The 16,571-nt window shown below is 55.9% G+C and overlaps 1 protein-coding gene across 5 annotated transcripts; it reads left to right on the top strand.

Moving 5' to 3' along the window:
• The first annotated feature begins 1,753 nt into the window (after nucleotides 1-1,753).
• On the top strand, nucleotides 1,754-15,434 carry Exoc3l4 (exocyst complex component 3 like 4). Of its 5 annotated transcripts, XM_052184982.1 has the most exons (14): nucleotides 1,899-2,036; nucleotides 6,214-6,377; nucleotides 6,859-7,284; nucleotides 8,194-8,854; nucleotides 9,754-9,865; nucleotides 10,079-10,201; nucleotides 10,487-10,587; nucleotides 10,732-10,812; nucleotides 12,330-12,444; nucleotides 12,859-12,978; nucleotides 13,057-13,209; nucleotides 13,803-13,924; nucleotides 14,342-14,433; nucleotides 14,947-15,132. In XM_052184982.1, the coding sequence occupies exons 3-14, from the start codon at nucleotides 6,876-6,878 to the stop codon at nucleotides 15,033-15,035; spliced, it is 2,178 nt and encodes a 725-aa protein (XP_052040942.1). In that variant the 5' UTR covers nucleotides 1,899-2,036; nucleotides 6,214-6,377; nucleotides 6,859-6,875; the 3' UTR covers nucleotides 15,036-15,132. The 5 variants fall into 5 exon arrangements, with proteins under 5 accessions (XP_052040939.1, XP_052040941.1, XP_052040942.1 ...); XM_052184979.1 differs by lacking the exons at nucleotides 1,899-2,036; nucleotides 14,342-14,433 and adding an exon at nucleotides 1,754-1,811 and having other exon boundaries at nucleotides 14,947-15,434; XM_052184978.1 differs by lacking the exon at nucleotides 14,342-14,433 and having other exon boundaries at nucleotides 1,901-2,036; nucleotides 14,947-15,434.
• The last annotated feature ends 1,137 nt before the right edge of the window (nucleotides 15,435-16,571 follow it).

The raw sequence follows: 16,571 nt of genomic DNA, 5'->3' as shown, positions 1-16,571 counted from the left end.
GGTTTACAGGTGGCCGGGGAGAAGGACTGAATGCAGGTGTAGATTGCACAGAATCCTTGCCTGTTGCTGAGGCCCTGCAGCCAGAGGAGCTCCTTTTATTTCTCATGTTCCCACACTTTGCCCCACCCTTCCATTTTGCCTCAGTTAGAGAGCTTACCTAGCACGCTGTCTTAGTTAGGACTTTACTGCTGTGAGCAGACACCATGACCGAGGCAAGTCTTACTAAAGGACAACATTTAATTGGGACTGGCTTACAGGTTCAGAGGTTCAGTCCATGATCATCAAGGTGGGAACATGGCAACATCCAGGCAGGCATGGTGCAGGAGGAGCTGAGGGTTCTACATCTTCATCTGAAGGCTGCTAGAAGATTACTGGCTTCCAGGCAGCTAGAATGAGGGTCTTAAAGTCCACTCCCACAGTGACACACTACTCCAACAAGGCCACACCTCCTGACAGTGCCACTCCCTGGGCCGAGCATATACAAACCACCACACCCCACATGCTATAACAAAGAGAAAACTGGACGGATACACACAGAGGAAAGAACACATAAAGAGAGGAAGTGCCAGACATGACGGTACATGCCTTTAATCCAAGTTCCATGCAGTCAGAGCCAGCCTGGTCTAATAGCGAGCTACAGGACATCGAGGAATAATAGTGGGACCCTGTCTCCAGAAGAAGTAGAAGAAGAGGAGGAGGCTGGAGAGATGGCTCAGCGGTTAAGAGTGCTGCTGCTCTTCCAGAGGTCCTGAGTTCAAATCCCAGCAACCACATGGTGACTCACAACCATCTGTGATGGGATTTGACACCCTCTTCTGGTGTGTCTGAGGACAGTGACAGTGTATTCATATATATAAAATAAATAAATCTTTTTTTTTTTAAAGAGGACTAAGAGGAAGGGGAGGAAGAGGAGGAGGGAGGAGGAGGAGAAAGAGAAGGAGAAAAGTAGTCTCAGAGGAATCAAGACCTTAGCCCTCAGGTCCCCCAAACCGGGGGAGTACAGCCTGAGTGACACTGTGTTCTCATAGCCCAGTACTGAGTACTGTAACTGTAGCAGCCAAACTGTACCCAGGTGCAGGGCAGGGCAGTCCTGAATGTGTCCTTGGATTTCCCCCGAGTTTGTTTCCTAAGACGCTAACTATGGAATCCCCCTGAAATCAGGGACGAACCTCCTCTTGAACCTCCTCTTCTGAAGGCTCCAGGGCCCTCCCCGCAAAAAGCCTCCTGTCTGAGTCTCTGTGAAGGCAGAGAAGGCCTGAGTTCCAAAGCCATTGCAACAGCCCCTCCTCCACGCGGAGGCTCACGCTGCGCTGCATCTGCCCAGAAGGCTGCCTGTCATTCCTGAGCCTGAGCCCCTGTGTGCCTCGGGCCCTCTCCCACCAGCAATCAGGAGTAGTGTATGGCTCACACCTGGTCCTCCAGGCGTCACAGAAAACTTCCCTAACAGGTCTTGGTATCTGCTCTCTGCCTCTCGGCTCTGGCAGGCATAAGGGGCACTGGAGTGAACTTCCCAGACGAAACCCTTTTCCTGGAGAGCGGAGTGTTTCTGGGCTTGGGCACTAGGGGGTGGATGCCTCTCATCTAGCTTACCTCTGGCAGCAGTCAGGGTCTGACAGCCCTCAGTGGTCCCCACCAGCTCCTGCCCCCGCTGCTGCATCATCCTCCCCCAGCTCCACCCCCCTAACCTCTCCTCCACTAATCTCCACCTCCTTGGCCTCCCTTAAGGCCCTCCCTAGCCTCCCCTCCCCGGTCTCTCCCTGTCAAGCCTCGGATCAGGCTCGGGCAAGCTCCAGGACTGCGACTGATCAAAGGTTGGAGTGATTGTCTCTGGAATGAAAGGGGTGGGACTTTTCAGAAAGCGAAAGTATGGGGTCCGAGCAGAGAGTGGGCGGTCCTGTGGCTGGGAAGTCCCAGCTGTTGGTCAACCAATTGGGCTGTGCTGGCAGCCTCTCTCCTGGACCTGGTCTCAGGATCCTGCTTGGCTGGCTTCCCTAGGACCCCTGCTGCCTGGGTACAGCTGTCTGCGCACATATCAGGTACAACCCAGCCAGGTGGGGCAGGAGGATACGAGGGTGTTTGTGGCCGCGGGTGGGGACCCAAGAGGCTAGGACTACTCTCACTCTGTTAGTTGCCTTTGTGGTCAAGGGTCTGGGCTCTAAGCCCAGGCCGGCTGAACTAGAATACCAGCTCAGCCACAGAAGATATACACACATCCGAATATATAGACAGCCATACAATACACACTTGCAGAGAGCAGAGACATCCATGAGGCATACAGACATGGACACAGACACAGAAGACACACACACACACACACACACACACACACAAGGAGGCACTGGGACCAGCATGAAGATCTGCAAAGCTGAAGAACGCCTACGTGTAGATAGATGTACCACAGGTTCACAGCCATGGCTGGGCCACACCATTCCTTGGGTACCTGACATTTATCGGCCCCTTCATGAGTCTGGGCCAGACCCATTCTGCGCCCTCTGGGAACTCCTGGCCAAGTGGCAGAAAGATGGCAGATCACATAACTACTATCTAGAGCGGGAGCTAGACCCAGAAGAGGGTGTGCTGTGGGCTAGGACTCAGTTGGTCAGGGAAGGCTTCTCAGAGGAGGAGCCGGAGGACATTCTTGGCAGCAGGAAGAGCAGGAGCAACTCACAGAAAGGTTTGGAGGGGGATGAGTTCTGGGCCGCAGAGGGCCAGGAGAGCAAAGCAGGACAGGCCTGAAGAAGAGCCTGTGTGTCACCTTAGGAAGTCTGTACTCCAGTGGGGGCGCCTACCAGGGCTCTTTATATTTCGGCAACTGTGAAGGGAGCCTGTGTCGTTTTAAAAATAGGCCTGGCTGGCACATAGAACAGCTACTGATCGTGTTTGCAAAATCAACATATGAAATTTACTAAACTCTTGTTATTCCCATAATAACCACGCTTGGGTTTCCCGGCCGGCAGCTATAACCAATTAGAACGGTGATCCGACCACCTCTCGGGCATTTGCAACTCTTACTGATTTTCCTTGCTTTGTTGATTCAACTAGAACTCGAAGGCGAACACTGAGGAAGATTGAAACCATATTGTCTTGCCCTGTTCCATATTTTCAGGAAAGGACTCAGATTTCAGGGAAGGGTTCAAGTCACGAACACCGCAGCCTGCCGGCGGTGGCTGTCCCTGGGTCTTTGAAGGACGGGGAATAGGGTCCTAGGGTAGGTGGGGAGGAAGGATGCAATTTGTCCCAGAGAGAAACAGAGAATGGGAGTTGGTGCAAGAGGGAAGGTCTAGAAAAGGGCAGAAACAGGCTGGGAGTAGGGGAGCTCTAGACCTAACCTCGTGGCCATGCTGACTTCCCGTACTTAGTCCTGCAGTTGGTACCGACCAGGAAAGAGGTGAGCTCAGGGCCCAGACTGGCATGGATCTGCAGGAGCTTAGTACCAAGTTAGTCAGGGAGTGACAGCAGTGGAAACAGGGGATAGAGGACCAGGACAGGCCTTATGGCTGCAGAGGGATGGCATGGGGGTAGACGCCACAGATCACCCCGGTGGGCACCAGAAGGACACCTGACCAGGGCAGCCTTGGGTAGGATACCCACCCACACTGGAGAGTCCATATTTCTGAACTGTACTCACGTGTGAAAGAGAGAAGAGACAGACAGATTCTTGATCCTGGAGGAGGCTCTGTCACAGTAGAGACAGCCCTGAGAAGCCACTGAGCAGATGACAAGGGGCTGAGGATTCCTTGGACAAAGGAAACGCACTGTGTCCTAAAAGCCAGGTCCAGTGTGTAGATTAAAGAGAGAGGGGATCAGGAGGGGACACAGCTCAAGGGAAGACCAGAGTCGGCACATTCAGCAGGATGGAGGGGGGTCCCATGAGCTAACAAGAGTAACATACACGCCCGGGAATGAAGCAGAGTTGTCGACCTAGAAAGAGAAGAATTTGAATGCCAAGCTATAGGGCTTGGGGTGGCTTGAGGGTTTTGGGGACTCACAGAAGAGCAGGGCAAGAATGGTTTGGGAAGCTGCCAAGAGCCGCAGAGCCAAAAGTGGTTTGGTGGCAGCCAGGGGCAGTCTGGTGGCCACGATGGCCCTTTGGTACAGGCCTGGTTTGATATGAAGGTGGGTGGGTACTGTGAGCCCAAAGATTCCTGTGCAGCCTGCCATGAAATTTCCTGAGTCCAGCTGCCCCTCCATATCCAGAATCTGCCTCCCAGCTCCCTGGCAAGGACTGCCAAGTCTGCCTTGCGGTCCTCACAAGGAAAAGAACTCTTTTGGGGTAACATCTGGTCCTCTAGTCAGGAGCACATACAGACCACCTGTTGTTCGTAGCTTCTGAAGAGACATGGTGGGCCAGGCTGAGTGACTTGAGGCTGCATCCTGCCTCCTTTTGAGCACTGGGCTCCTCAGCAGAGCAGATAACGCTCCTCAGGGGGGTCATGAGGATCACGTCTGGGTCAGCACTGGGCCGGGCACGTAGTCAGTGCTTAGCAAATCAAGGTGAACTCGTACCAACCACGGCAGGGCCCATCTTATCCTTTCCTGACACCCCTGTGGTGCAGCAGAGCCAGGCTCCATCTCCCACAGTAGACACAGAAGGTCACCTTAGATGGAGGAGGCCGGGCAAAGACTGTTATTTAACGTCAGGTCTGTGTGGGGCAGGGTCCCTGAACCTGGGTGCCAAGCAGGATGATGACCTGTGGTCAGGGTGGGGCTGATAAGGCCCCAGCCAATCACCTGAGCTTGCCTCCCTCTCCTGGGCTTCCTTGAAGCTGCCGGTGGCCTCTGGAGCTCCAGAAATGCAGGCCTCAGCTGACTCTAGCAGATACCCTGCTGGAGGGCTAGACCCTAGGGGACGGCCTCTGTCCAGCATGCCTTAAGTCCCAGGGAAGGGCAGTTGCTTTCTGACTCACCCAGGACTCTGGCCTACTTGGATTTGTCCTGGTATGGTAGGAAGCTCTGAAGAGGGCCAGGAGCTATGCCTCTGTTGGGTCAGCCTTTCTTCCTCCTCCTCCTCCTCTTCTCCTTCCTCCTCCTCTTCTCCTTCCTCCTCCTTCTCTTCTTTCTTGTTTTTTTTAAGATTTATTTATTTATCATATCTAAGTACACTGTAACTGTCTTCAGACACCCCAGAAGAGGGCATGAGATCCCATTACGGATGGTTGTGAGCCACCATGTGGTTGCTGGGATTTGAACTCAGGACCTCTGGAAGAGCAGTCAGCGCTCTTAACCACTGAGTCACCTCTCCAGTGCCTCTTCTCTCTCTCTCTCTCTCTCTCTTTCTTTCTTTCTTTCTTTCTTTCTTTCTTTCTTTCTTTCTTTCTTTCTTTCTCCCTTCTTTTTCTCTCTCTCTCCCTCCTTCCCCCCTCTCTCTCTTCCTGCCTTTCTTTCTTTTAAAAAAAGATTTATTTATTACTATATATAAGTACACTGTAGCTTGTCTTCAGACACCCCAGAAGAGGGCATCGAATCCCATTACAGATGGTTGTGAGCCACCATGTGGTTGCTGATATTTGAATTTATAATCTCTGGAAGAATAGCCAGTGCTCTTAACGGCTGAGCCATCTCCCCAGCTCCTCTTCTTTCTTTCTAAAAAAGATTTATTTATTTGGTGTGTGTGTGTGTGTGTGTGTGTGTGTGTTGCTTGGATAGATTTCTGTGTACCGTGTGCATGCCCAGTGCCGTCGAAGGTCAGAAGAGCATGTTGGTTGCCCTGGGACTGGAGTTATAGATGGCTGAGAGCCACTGTGTGCGCTGGAAATTGAACATGGGTTCTCTGCAAGAGCAAGCAGTGCTCCTAACCACAGAATCATCTTTTCAGCCCCATCCAGCCCCTTTTTTGGTGCAGTTTCTCGAAGGGCATAGTGGGGAGCCTGCTGGCCCAGTACCATCCCCCACCATGTCTGACTTGCACAATGTGGTGGGCAGGAGGCTCCAGTGGCCAGGAAGGCTGCCTCCTCTCTCCCACCCCTAGCTAAACATACAGTCAGAAAAGCAAACAGCCAGGCTTTGCTGGCTAACGGGAGTGTGGTGGTGATGCCTGTCAGGGGGCTGGGCAGAGGGTGTCTCCCATGCTCTTGAGATCCACCACACAGACCCCGGGTGATGAAGGCTGGGGTTCGGCAAGAGAGGGGAGTGCAGTAGGTAGGAAATATGTTGGGATTCCACAGCTCCAGGTTAAATATAGACCTGAAGCCCCTCCCACCACCTTCCCTTCAGGCTGTGTGGTGAAGATAAGTGGCTGGGTGACCGAGGCTAGGGCCCTGGGGCGCCACTGTACCCGCCTCCAGATCCTCCAGATCCAAGGCCAGGAAGGGAAGTTTCTTAAGAAGCTTCCTGTTTGAAGAGAAGAGAGAAGTGATCCTGCTTTTTGTGCTGAAAGGGTGAGCCTACATCTCTGGAGGGGCTAAAGCAGGGTCTGTGGGAGGAAGGGATGGGGAGAAGTTTAGGCCTTAGAATCTAAAATCCTCGAAAATTTGGGCTGTGGGTGCTGGGCCCTGCCCTTGTGGTTGTGGGTTGGGCTGGTTCCCAGAATAAGCATGCTCTATACTCCTTCGAAATCAGCCGGGAATTACTCGGGCTCGGTGAAGGTGGATGGGCACCTGAGAGAGCCTTCTGGGAAGGCGCGGGAAGCTGGGAAAAGGTGTCTGCATCCTAACACCAATTGCATTGGCCATGCAGAAGGCTCTGGCCAACCCAGGAGCTAGCGGACATTTCTTTTCCCACAGATGAGACAAAGCCTTCCTGCCCCGTGTTCCGGGGTCCCCCTGAGCCCCAGAGTTTAGCCAGGCTTGTGTGTCTGCTTCCTGGGCTGGGCTGGGCTTGTCGCCCTCCATGCCGCTTAAGCTGTGTTCTCGCCCTCAGCGCTCCGGCCGGCCAAGATGCCATTGCCACAGTCGGGGGACCCCGGGCCAGAGCTTAAAAGCCCCAGGGAGCCTCGGAAGTCGCAGAGCCTACCTGCTGGCGCCTGGAAGTCCAACAGTATGAAAGAGCAGAGCGTGCACCATGGGGACAGCAGGGACGGCATGAGACCCAGCCTGGGTGTGCTAAAGCGCACCCTTTTCCGGACCAGCCTGCGCGCTTCAGCCGACAAGCCCAAGGAGGACCCAGGCCTGTTCAGGCGCAGCTCCCGGCTCCTGTTCAAGTCTTTGAGACGGGCCATAGATGAAGGCCTAACTGTGGGACATACCCAAGGCACTGCTGGACCAGAGAGGCCCTCCGGAGTCCCAGATGGTGTCAGCAGGCAGGCAGCCACTGGCATGGAGAGTGGGGATCTGGGACCCCAGGCAGGTAAGGCCCCACACAACACCATGAGGGAAGACAGAGGGCAGAGGGGGCAGAGCTGAGCTGGGTCTCCTGACAGACTCTCCTTGAGGCCTAATTCACCTAAATTCTGCCTTCTGCACAAATTCTTTTAGTATCTAGCAAAGGAAGCCCTTTCCTCCCGACACTGCCCCTGAGCAAATGAGAAACATCAGGCTCAGCTGAGTGACTTGCTTGGTGTTTTACAGCAACCAGTAAGAGGTGGGATTTGAACCCAGATCTGCATGACTGTAGAACTATAAACCATGCGCGGGGCCTTTCAAAGCCTGGCCCCTTAAACAAACTCATCCTAGGCATGAGTCTAGGCCTGGCCTAGGGGTCACATAGGCACATGGAAGCCATGACTACTTGGAGGAACAGCTAAGGGACTGTCGGGGGAGGACAATGGAACTTGGACTCTGAAGAAGGGATCTAGCCACAGTAGAGAACTCCTTGAACACAGGGTGGGAAGAGAACTGCACAGCAGAGAGGCTGGCTCTGGGCTTAAGGGCAGGACACGCCCTGCCCGAGCTCTGACCCTATTAGACCTGTAATTACAGCCACATATGAGGTCACCAGGACCAGCTCAGTAGAGATGGAAGAGATGACTGGGGGTGGAGGGTGCAAGGTAGAAGGTACTGGTTACAATATGGCCAGCTGGGCAGTCAGGAACTAACCCAAATTGCTGTTTTCAGCCAGGTTTGGGGTCCTGACACTGTTCCTTCTAATGTGACTATTAGCAGGGACTTCTGGAGGGTAGAGCAATTCGGTTGTGCACAAGACATCTGGGCAGTGGCCAGGCGGCCCAGCCCAAAGCTCCCAGTGCAACCTAGAAATCTGGATTAGTACCAGGACCCCAGGTGGCTCCCTCTCAATGGCTCCCTTCCTCACTTGCAGTTGCAGAAAGTAAATCCGTGGCAGACCTCATCACTGAGCGGCAGCTAGTGAAGGCCTTTGAACAGTTACGGTACCTGGAGACGCAGCTGGTAGCCGACAAAACCTCACGCACCTTTACCCAGGACCCCACCGCCTATGCGCGGCGCGCTATGGACCTTTGTCTGCATTACGACGGAATGGCTGCGGAGATCAGAGCCATTGTGCGCGAGGCGCTGAGTTCCGAAGGCGTGGATCGGGACGCTCTAGCGGAACTGGCCCAAGTGGTGCACTTGGAAGAGGAGGCCCATCAGACCTCCCAGGCCGAGGGTGATTTCTTGAGTACACCTCGCCACTGGCGTCAGCACTGGGAGGACGCGGTGCGGCTCAGCGCTCAGGAGCGCGTGCAGCAGGCAGGCGCCAAAGTCAGCCCAGGGGCTGCGGAGGGCTCATCTGACCTAGCCCAGCTCCTGGCTGAGCTCGGTGGCGTGGTTCGCCACGACCTGCAGAAGGTGCGATTAGAGATACAGCCCGCTTACGAAGCCACCGACTTCCCGGTGTGGGAGACCTACTTGCACGCCTTCCACAGCGCTGTGGCCCAGCGCCTGCAGGAGCTGGCTCGAGACGCCCGCGGCTGTGAGCAGCTCTATGTGCTGTTAGACTGGGCTGCTAATGTTTACGGCAGGTGAGGCCTGAGCTAGGGTATTTTAGGCAGGAGCAGGGTCCATTAACCACCAGGAGACCTCGGAAAACGGCTACAAGAACATAGGGCACCTTCCTTCCCCATAGCTGGCAAAGGCGATGGCACAAGGAAGACTGGGGACTTGGTCATTCTTTGCGCTAGGCTGTGTGCTCCCATCCCAGGCTTTCCTAAGGGACCCATGGACAGGTTCCAAAGCTAGAAAGTCTCTCTTGTGCGCTTCTCACCAGTGCCAGGAGCCCCATACAGCAATGCAAGTCCCTAAGAACTCTGGAAAAGGGCGGCTGCCTGCCGGGCAGCGCGCCACTCCGCGAGCGCCCCCTATAGGTAGGCATTCACATGCAGAGTGCAGCCTGCAGGGTGTGTCCAGCCTTGGTACCTGCTGTGTAACAAGGGTGTTTTAGGTCCGCAGATGAATGGGCCCCAGCTTCATTACAGGCAGGACCATATAAAGGAGAAGGCTGCCGGAAGTCCTGACCTCTTTAAATTGCCCTGTGATCTTAAGCCATCATCAACCCCTGTCTGGGACACTCTGGTTTGGGTTAAATGGTGGTGGGGCCGGAGGATGTCGTGTACAGCACAGTCTTTGAATGGAGGCTACCCACGAGAGCAGAGGTCACACGGAAGCAGTCTGGCAGAGGCCCCTTAAGCATTCTGAGCAGGGCCAGCTGGTTGCTTGAGTGTCAAGAGGTCGGCCCCTTCCAGAGGTTTCTGGGAAGGGAAGCGATGGCGTAGAGCTCTGGAGGGTAGGGGAGCGGAATGTGTCGACAGAAGAAGTTCAGGACTCTAATGATGACTTTAGACGTTGAGCCAGTTTGAGAGGAGGTAGCTGGTGGAGCATTGGAGCCCCGCCTGGGTCCTAACAACTCCCCTTGCTTTTTCAGTCCTGACTTCCTGGGCGCCCCAGACTTGGCTCTGCCCACCGAACCGCTGCCCCCACTCCTAGAGCCTGCTTTGTGGGCTCGACTGGAGAATGACTACACTAGCTTTCTAGAGGTGAGGCTGGGAGGCTCCGGGCTCCAGAGGCTGAGTCCTTCCGGAGGCTTGGTGTGGAGGACTGGGGGTGTGCTGGCAGTACCTGTAAGGCGTACACCGTGACTGGAGTCTGGTGGCGCTCGTCCTCGAAGGCGCAAAATGGAGTTTGGAAGGCAGGGGGCGCCCTTACCTTCCCCCTGGAAAGCTCACCACAGGCCACTCCTAACCCTACAGACCAAGATCACAAGCTGTTTTGACAGCATCTTGCAGCTGGAACAGAATCGCTGGGAAGCCGTCGAGGACCCGGAAGTGCTGCAGGGCCTCTACCACGCGCCCCTGTCCATCGATGTGCACATGGTGCGCCCGGGAGGGGACTGAAGGAAGGCTTGTGTCCAGGACTCAGGCACATGTGGGAGATCCATGCCTCAGAGCTAAGTTTTACTGAGAGAGGACCCTGTGTGGTGATCTAGACTCCTGGGGCACATGGCCAGGCTAAGTCACAGATCTAGGTTCTGCCGGTGAACTCTGGTAGTTGTGTGGAGGGTGGGGTGGTGACTCTCTCATTGGGGCCGCTGAAAACCTGAGCGAGGGGTGGGCTGGGTTCGGGACTCAACTGCTCTCAACATGTGGCATCCCTGGCAGCTGGTAGCTGAACACGTGAAAGCGGCTGGCGCTATCTCCGCGGAGCTGGAGGCCACCACCCTGCAGATCTGCGCGCGTGCACTCTGCCTCTTTGTGCCCAGGTGCGGATGGCATTCTCTACCCTGGACGGGTGCCCGGGAATGGGTGGGGTCCATTGGTGGACTGAGTGTGAGGCCCTCATCACGGTGACGACCCAACGGGGGCGCAGACCTGAAGTCAGAGGAATGATTCTTTCCGATCCCCAGGTTTGAAAAGGCTTTTCTGGCGTCGAAGGCGGTGAGCGAATGGTACCTGGGCGCTTACATTAACGCCTGCGTGGAGCTGAGGTAGGTCGCCCCAGCTCCAGGGCATTGCCAGGCACTGCCAGCAGGAGGCGCGCGAGCTCAGGAAAAGAGATCAGAAGCAGCGGCGGTTAGGGGCAGGAGTGGGGAAGAAGTTTAGTGCGGATTCTTGTGGGTACCCCAAGGCCTTCTGGGATTGCCCCCTCTTCGCCTTGGCCTTACGCGCTCAGCAGGGCTAGGGCCCTGGAACAAATGAGGGGTTTCAAGGCTGACCGGAGACTGAGGAGGTTGGGCCGCCTTGGTCCCTGAGCTCTCGGTTTATTCCCTCCATCCCATTCGTTCTTTTTCCTGAGTTTACCTTCTCCTTCGAACCCCCCCCCGCCCCCGCCCCAGTCCCACCCTGGACCATCCTGGGTGTCTCTTCCCTCAGAAGGCAAGGTCCTCTCTATTTGGCAGAGACTGATACCTGCACTCCAGACCACACCAAGTGCCCTCTTCCCGCAGATGAGCTAGTCTGGGGAACATCCGGGCCACCTTGTGGGGTTGGACCCAGCGTTGCCCATTGTTGACTGTGTGCTCTGGGACAAGTCACTTCATCCCGGTGCCTCTTTCTTCTTCTAACAAAGCCGGAGCCTGTTTCCTCAGGCCGTGGGGACTGAGCTCATATGAACTCTTGATGAGCACTGATACACTGTGCCTGCTTCACCCGCCCAAGGTGACTTCCCAAGCCTAGGGTACCCAGGTGCAGACGGGCAAGTGTGTGCTGGTGCAGCAGTAGCCCATGCAGCCGGGAGCTGAACCAGGCCTGCCTGTGTCCAAAGGAAGATCACGGGGCGCTCCGCTTCCCAGCCCGATCTTGCCTCACTGTGCCAGGCTAGTAGTTTTCGGCTCTGGAGAGACTTAGCTCCAGGAAGCCGGCTCCTGTTCTTGACAGGCAGTGCTCTCTATTGGATATAGCCTCAGTTTTCTCGGTAGTGAAATGGGACAATGTCGTCCTCTGAGACAGGGACGGAGCTCCTTGGAGAGTTTGTGCCAGCCCGGCTATGCTACAATGTCCCTTCACCAGGAGGCATGGAGGGCTGTCTCAAAGCTGCCAGCCAGGACCAAAGCTGCCACCCTGCTGCCAGAGTTAACGATTGCTTCTCTCGGGGCTTTGATGGTGTCCTTTTAGTCAGTTCTGCCCCCGCGGGTGCTACTTTACACAACTCCAGGGACAGTGCAGTCTAAATCAGCGATTCTCAACCCGTGGGTCTCGGCCCCTTTCACGAAGGTCACATGTCAGATATCCTGCCTATCAGGTATTTGCACCATGCTTCACTATAGTTCTGAAGAGCAACTAAAATAATTTTACGGTCAGGGTCACCACAACAGGAGGAACTGTATTAAATTGTCGCAGCGTTAGGAAGGTTGGGAACCGCCGAGAAATGAGGGAGGCAGGGCAGTGCCGGGCCAGTCGGCGGGGCGGTGCTGGGGGCGGCGCTGGGGGCGGCGCTGGGCGTGGCTTGCTCCTCTCTGCCTGTTTTCCTCGCCCAGCTTAGTCCCTTGTCTTGGCTCCTCCCCAGAACCAGTCTTCTGGCCAGGTTCCCAGGAACCATAAAGGAACTGGAGAAACCCCTGGTGGCTGCCACCAGTAGCTTCCAGAAGCATTTGCTCCAGATTGTGCAGCAAGACATGCAGGTGAATTGGACGCTTTCCGTGCCTGGCGGATACCCGTCTGTGTGCTAAAGCTCCAGGCCTAGGTCACAGCACCCCCACTCCCCATCCCCACCCTCGAGAGTTCTCCCTGAGCAAGGGCAGTTGGGGAGCACCCACCACCCCACTGCAGCTCCTTCCGCTCAGTGATCGACACCCAAGCTCTGGGATGGTGAGCCAAGAAATAAGGCCTTAAAACCCCTTGACCAGACTCACTCAAGGTGCACCCAGCACGCACCCTAAACAGGGCCCGACAAGACTCTCAGCCTCAGTCCATGCCCATTGGAGGAGGTGTTATGGGAATGACCTAGTGATCAAATCTGTGCCTAGGAAAGAGGACTGCACAAGGGAGTTAGGAGCGGTGAACAGAGCTCACTCCCCATGCCCTTCTGTCCCCAGCCACTATTCAAGGTGCTATATACGAAGAGCTGGCTCACGCAGGACACACTTCGTCCCCTCATGGACAAGGTGGTGAACTTTGCACATCACCTTGAGCATGTGACCCCACCACTGGCGCAGGTACCAGGAAGTGGGTGGCTGGCGTGGGTATGCAGGGCCCACAGCTTTGATCCTGACCCTACCCTCTCGCTCTCGCAGGAGACTCTGCAGGAGGTGCACCGGTTCGTGGTCCGCGAATACCTGGGGCAGGTGCTGAGGCCCCACGAGAGGTTCAGTGGCCTGGACCGCGTGAATGGCGCCCATAAGATGAACCTGGATGCCCAAGCCATTAGCAACACCTTCCAGGGCTTGGTAGGAGCAGCGTCTGAATGTCAATGTCTCTGGCCCACAAACCCAGCCAGGCAACCCTATTCTTCATTTGCCTTCATCCTGTAGAGCCCTTACAGCAGGTGCAGGAGCCGGTGCTGGAGAAGAGAGCTCCCAGCTCCCACTAGGCGGTTCTTCAGGCTCCACAGGGAAAATGGCAGTGGGGCTGGACCCTAGAGGGGCGGGCTCAGGTGGGGGCGTCACTTTATATTGTATTTGCATACATTTGTGGATGAAGGCAAAGAAGGGGTGAGGGTTATGATGGGCAAGGTCTGTGGGAGATCTTTCCCCTCTCGACCCACCCGGACGCACTTTGAGCCCAAACCTCTTATCTGGGCTGCTGGTGACAGGTCCCAATCGGCACTTTCCTGGTCGGGGCTCGCATTTCCCGTCAGTGCAGACAGAAAGACAACTCTCCAGAATCATTGCAGATGCCCACCCACTCTGTGGAATCTTCTTATGGGCAAGCCACCCGCGGCAAACACATGAGAGGGGTGTTTCTGGGCACTACGGGAGAGGTTGTCGGCAGGGACTCCTTGGCGGAGATGAACCACACACCTATCTCCCTGTTTCCTTAGGGCTCTGAAGCCAAGTGGCTGGACCAAGCCATCCTGTGCGTGGCTGAGATCCTGGGCGAGACATACAAAGACGACATCCGGCGGCACCTGGAAACACTTATACAGAGTTACCCGGACATCAGGTGAGCAGACGCTCCTTCCCCATTAGCCTCTGACCGAGAGTGAGTGGTCACTGGAACCTGGCGCTCGCGCCTTCAGCAAAGTCCTATTGGCTGTGAGTGCTGGCGTGGACCGGACCGGAGGAAGAGCGAGCTGGTCCGTACGGGCGGAGAGAACTGTGGCTTAGCCTGGAAGCGAACCGTGACGGACCCGTGTGCGCATGCCCGCGAGGAAGGGGCACAGGTGGGGGCGGGTGTAGGCAAGCGGGCCACCCCCTCCCTCGTGTTCTCCACCATCTGTGGACGACGCGGCCCCACTCTTGGGCTCAAACCCTCTCTGAAAGCCCTCTGAGGGCTGGACAGCCCTGAGAATCCCGGGCTGTGTGGGGCACTGAGTCATCGGAGCCCTTGGAAATCCCGGTTCGGTTCGTCTCTCCCCAGTGCTCTCGGAGATTCCGGGATGGAAAGGCCACTAAAAGCGCCTGGTCCAGCCCCTTCCCTGGCTCCCGGCTGCTCACAGCTTGTTTGTTCTGGTAGATTTTGGATATGGACGGCGACTCTGCCAGCCCCCTTCTAAGTTTCCAGTTTCCTGGGGGGGGGGGTCCCCAGCTGCTGTTTGCCCCTCCCTCCCTGGCTCCAAGGGTGGTCCTGGATGGCTGCTGGGAAGCAGTGGGGAGGCAGTGACTCAAGGTGCCCCTTTGTGCCTGCCCCACCCCACGTCCACCCCTCCACTTCCCCTGCCCCCCCCACGCCCGTTCTGTCTTGCATACTGTGAGGACATTCCCCAACCTGCCACCTGGCCTGGCCTGGCCTCTACCTCCCTAGTATTCTGCCAGTTTCTGGAGCCTTCCCTAGATCCGATTTCTTGCGTTGCCTCTGCGCAGAGCTTCTGCGCGCATGCCCCCTCCCCTGACCCAGCTCCAAGAATGCTGGGTGATTCATACTTCCTCCCAAGCCTGGGCTCCTGCCCTCCCCAGGGTGAGGGGAGGCGAGAGTGGAGGGCAGCAGGGGCACCGCTCTGCAGTGGGGACCCTATGTCTCTACAGGCGAGACCACATCCTGGCCATTCTGGCGCTGCGCAGACTCGGCCGCCGTCGGAACCAGAATCTCTTGCAACACACCCAAGGCTTGCTGAGGGCAGCCCACGAGATCAGGCCGCCCTCCCACCGCGTGCTCTTTGAGGAGATTGAAGTGCCCACCTCGGTGGACGTGCTCATCACCTGCATCTAGGGCGGAAGGGCGAGCAGGAGCCTCTATGGGAGGATCTGCCACCCTTCCCGTGACTGACCCCAAGCTGGGAGCCCAGTGAGTCACTCTGGCCCTACCCCAGTGGAATTTTTGGTCTCAGCTGCCTGGATGCTCAGCTGGGAGAGCTAAGAGATGAAGCATCCCAGGCATTTGTGGGGGAGCCTTTTGGGGCTGCGGAGTCTCCTTGCAGGACTTCAGGCCGGGGAAGGCTTCTCTTTCTAACTACTCAGCACATCCACACTGTAGGAGCGGAGGATTCTAAAAATAAACGTGAATTAAAATAGTATCTAAGGTTGTGCAGGCGGAGCTGGCTGGGAGAGGTGATGCTGGTTTGAATGAATGGGACGACGGAGCCAGTCCTGAACTGGGAAAGCCCTGCCTGCAGCAGCAGGTCAAAACAGGAGCCTTTGCTCTCCCTTCAGAGGTTGTGTTCCCAACACCCATGTGGCAGTAAACAACCATGTTCAATTCCAATCCCAGAGGACCAAGTGCTGCCCTCTCTGGCCTGTGTGAGTGTGCGCATGTGCTGTACATAGACACACAGACAGGCAAGACGCCTGTGCATAAAGTAAAAAGAAAAACACTTACAAAGTAACAACAAAGCAAAGCCAGAGTCCCTGCACCCTGGGTTCCTAGCCTCAGATCCCATGTTGGTCTTGCCCAGAAGGGGCAGGTGCGGTACTCAGCCCCTTGCTAGGTACCTGAGCACCAGCCCTGCAGCTTGCGGGATTCTAGTTTCATGTAGGAAGGACTTACAAACCATAATATTTGCCAGGTCACTGTGCAGTGGTGGTGTATGGGTGGGAAGGTAACAATGCAGGTTTCAGCCTTGGATACAGTTCCAGCAGGCAGTGCACCTGCCCACTAGACAACGTGAAATGTGTCTATAGCCTGCCGGGGTGGGGGGTGGGGGGGTGGGGGGTAGGGGGGTGGGGGGGGTGGGGGGGGGAGGGGGAAGGCTGGAGACATGTTTGCATTGTTGGCTCCAGTTCCCAGGGAGGATGTGAGCCAAACCAGGATTAATGGAGTTGATAGCGGGACTCTGACGGCTTTCTTACTCTACCGTTCCCCAGAAGACTGCCTCTGTAGCTTTGGGCTTGACCTTGACACTAGCTTGTGTGGGGTAGGGTAACTGTGGCCTGGGGTTCCAACAGCCCTGTGAAGTTTCCCTCAAATGTAAGACCAAGATTCTTTTTTTGTTTTGTTTTTGTTTTTGATTTTTGTTTTTGTTTTTTGAGACAGGGTTTCTCTGTATAGCCCTGGCTGTCCTGGAACTCACTCTGTAGACCAGGCTGGCCTCGAACTCAGAAATCCTCCTGCCTCTGCCTCCCAAGTGCTGGGATTAAAGGCGTGCACCACCGCTGCCCGGCTGAAGACCAAGGTTCTTAAGGGCTGCAGTACCAGACCCCTACTCTCCCAGACC

This window comes from Apodemus sylvaticus, chromosome 6 (assembly GCF_947179515.1).
Source record: "Apodemus sylvaticus chromosome 6, mApoSyl1.1, whole genome shotgun sequence".
Lineage (NCBI taxonomy): Eukaryota > Metazoa > Chordata > Mammalia > Rodentia > Muridae > Apodemus > Apodemus sylvaticus.
Note: the sequence above shows the minus strand (reverse complement) of the source record. Positions and strands in the feature narration are given on the sequence as shown.

Bases quoted from the DNA above. Each gene is read 5' to 3' on its own strand.
- Exoc3l4 (XM_052184979.1), top strand. From the start codon at position 6,876: ATGCCATTGCCACAGTCGGGGGACCCCGGGCCAGAGCTTAAAAGCCCC. The intron at 10,813-12,329 runs GTAGGTCGCCCC...GCTCCTCCCCAG, and splicing joins AACGCCTGCGTGGAGCTGAG to AACCAGTCTTCTGGCCAGGT. The intron at 12,979-13,056 runs GTACCAGGAAGT...TCGCTCTCGCAG, and splicing joins TGACCCCACCACTGGCGCAG to GAGACTCTGCAGGAGGTGCA.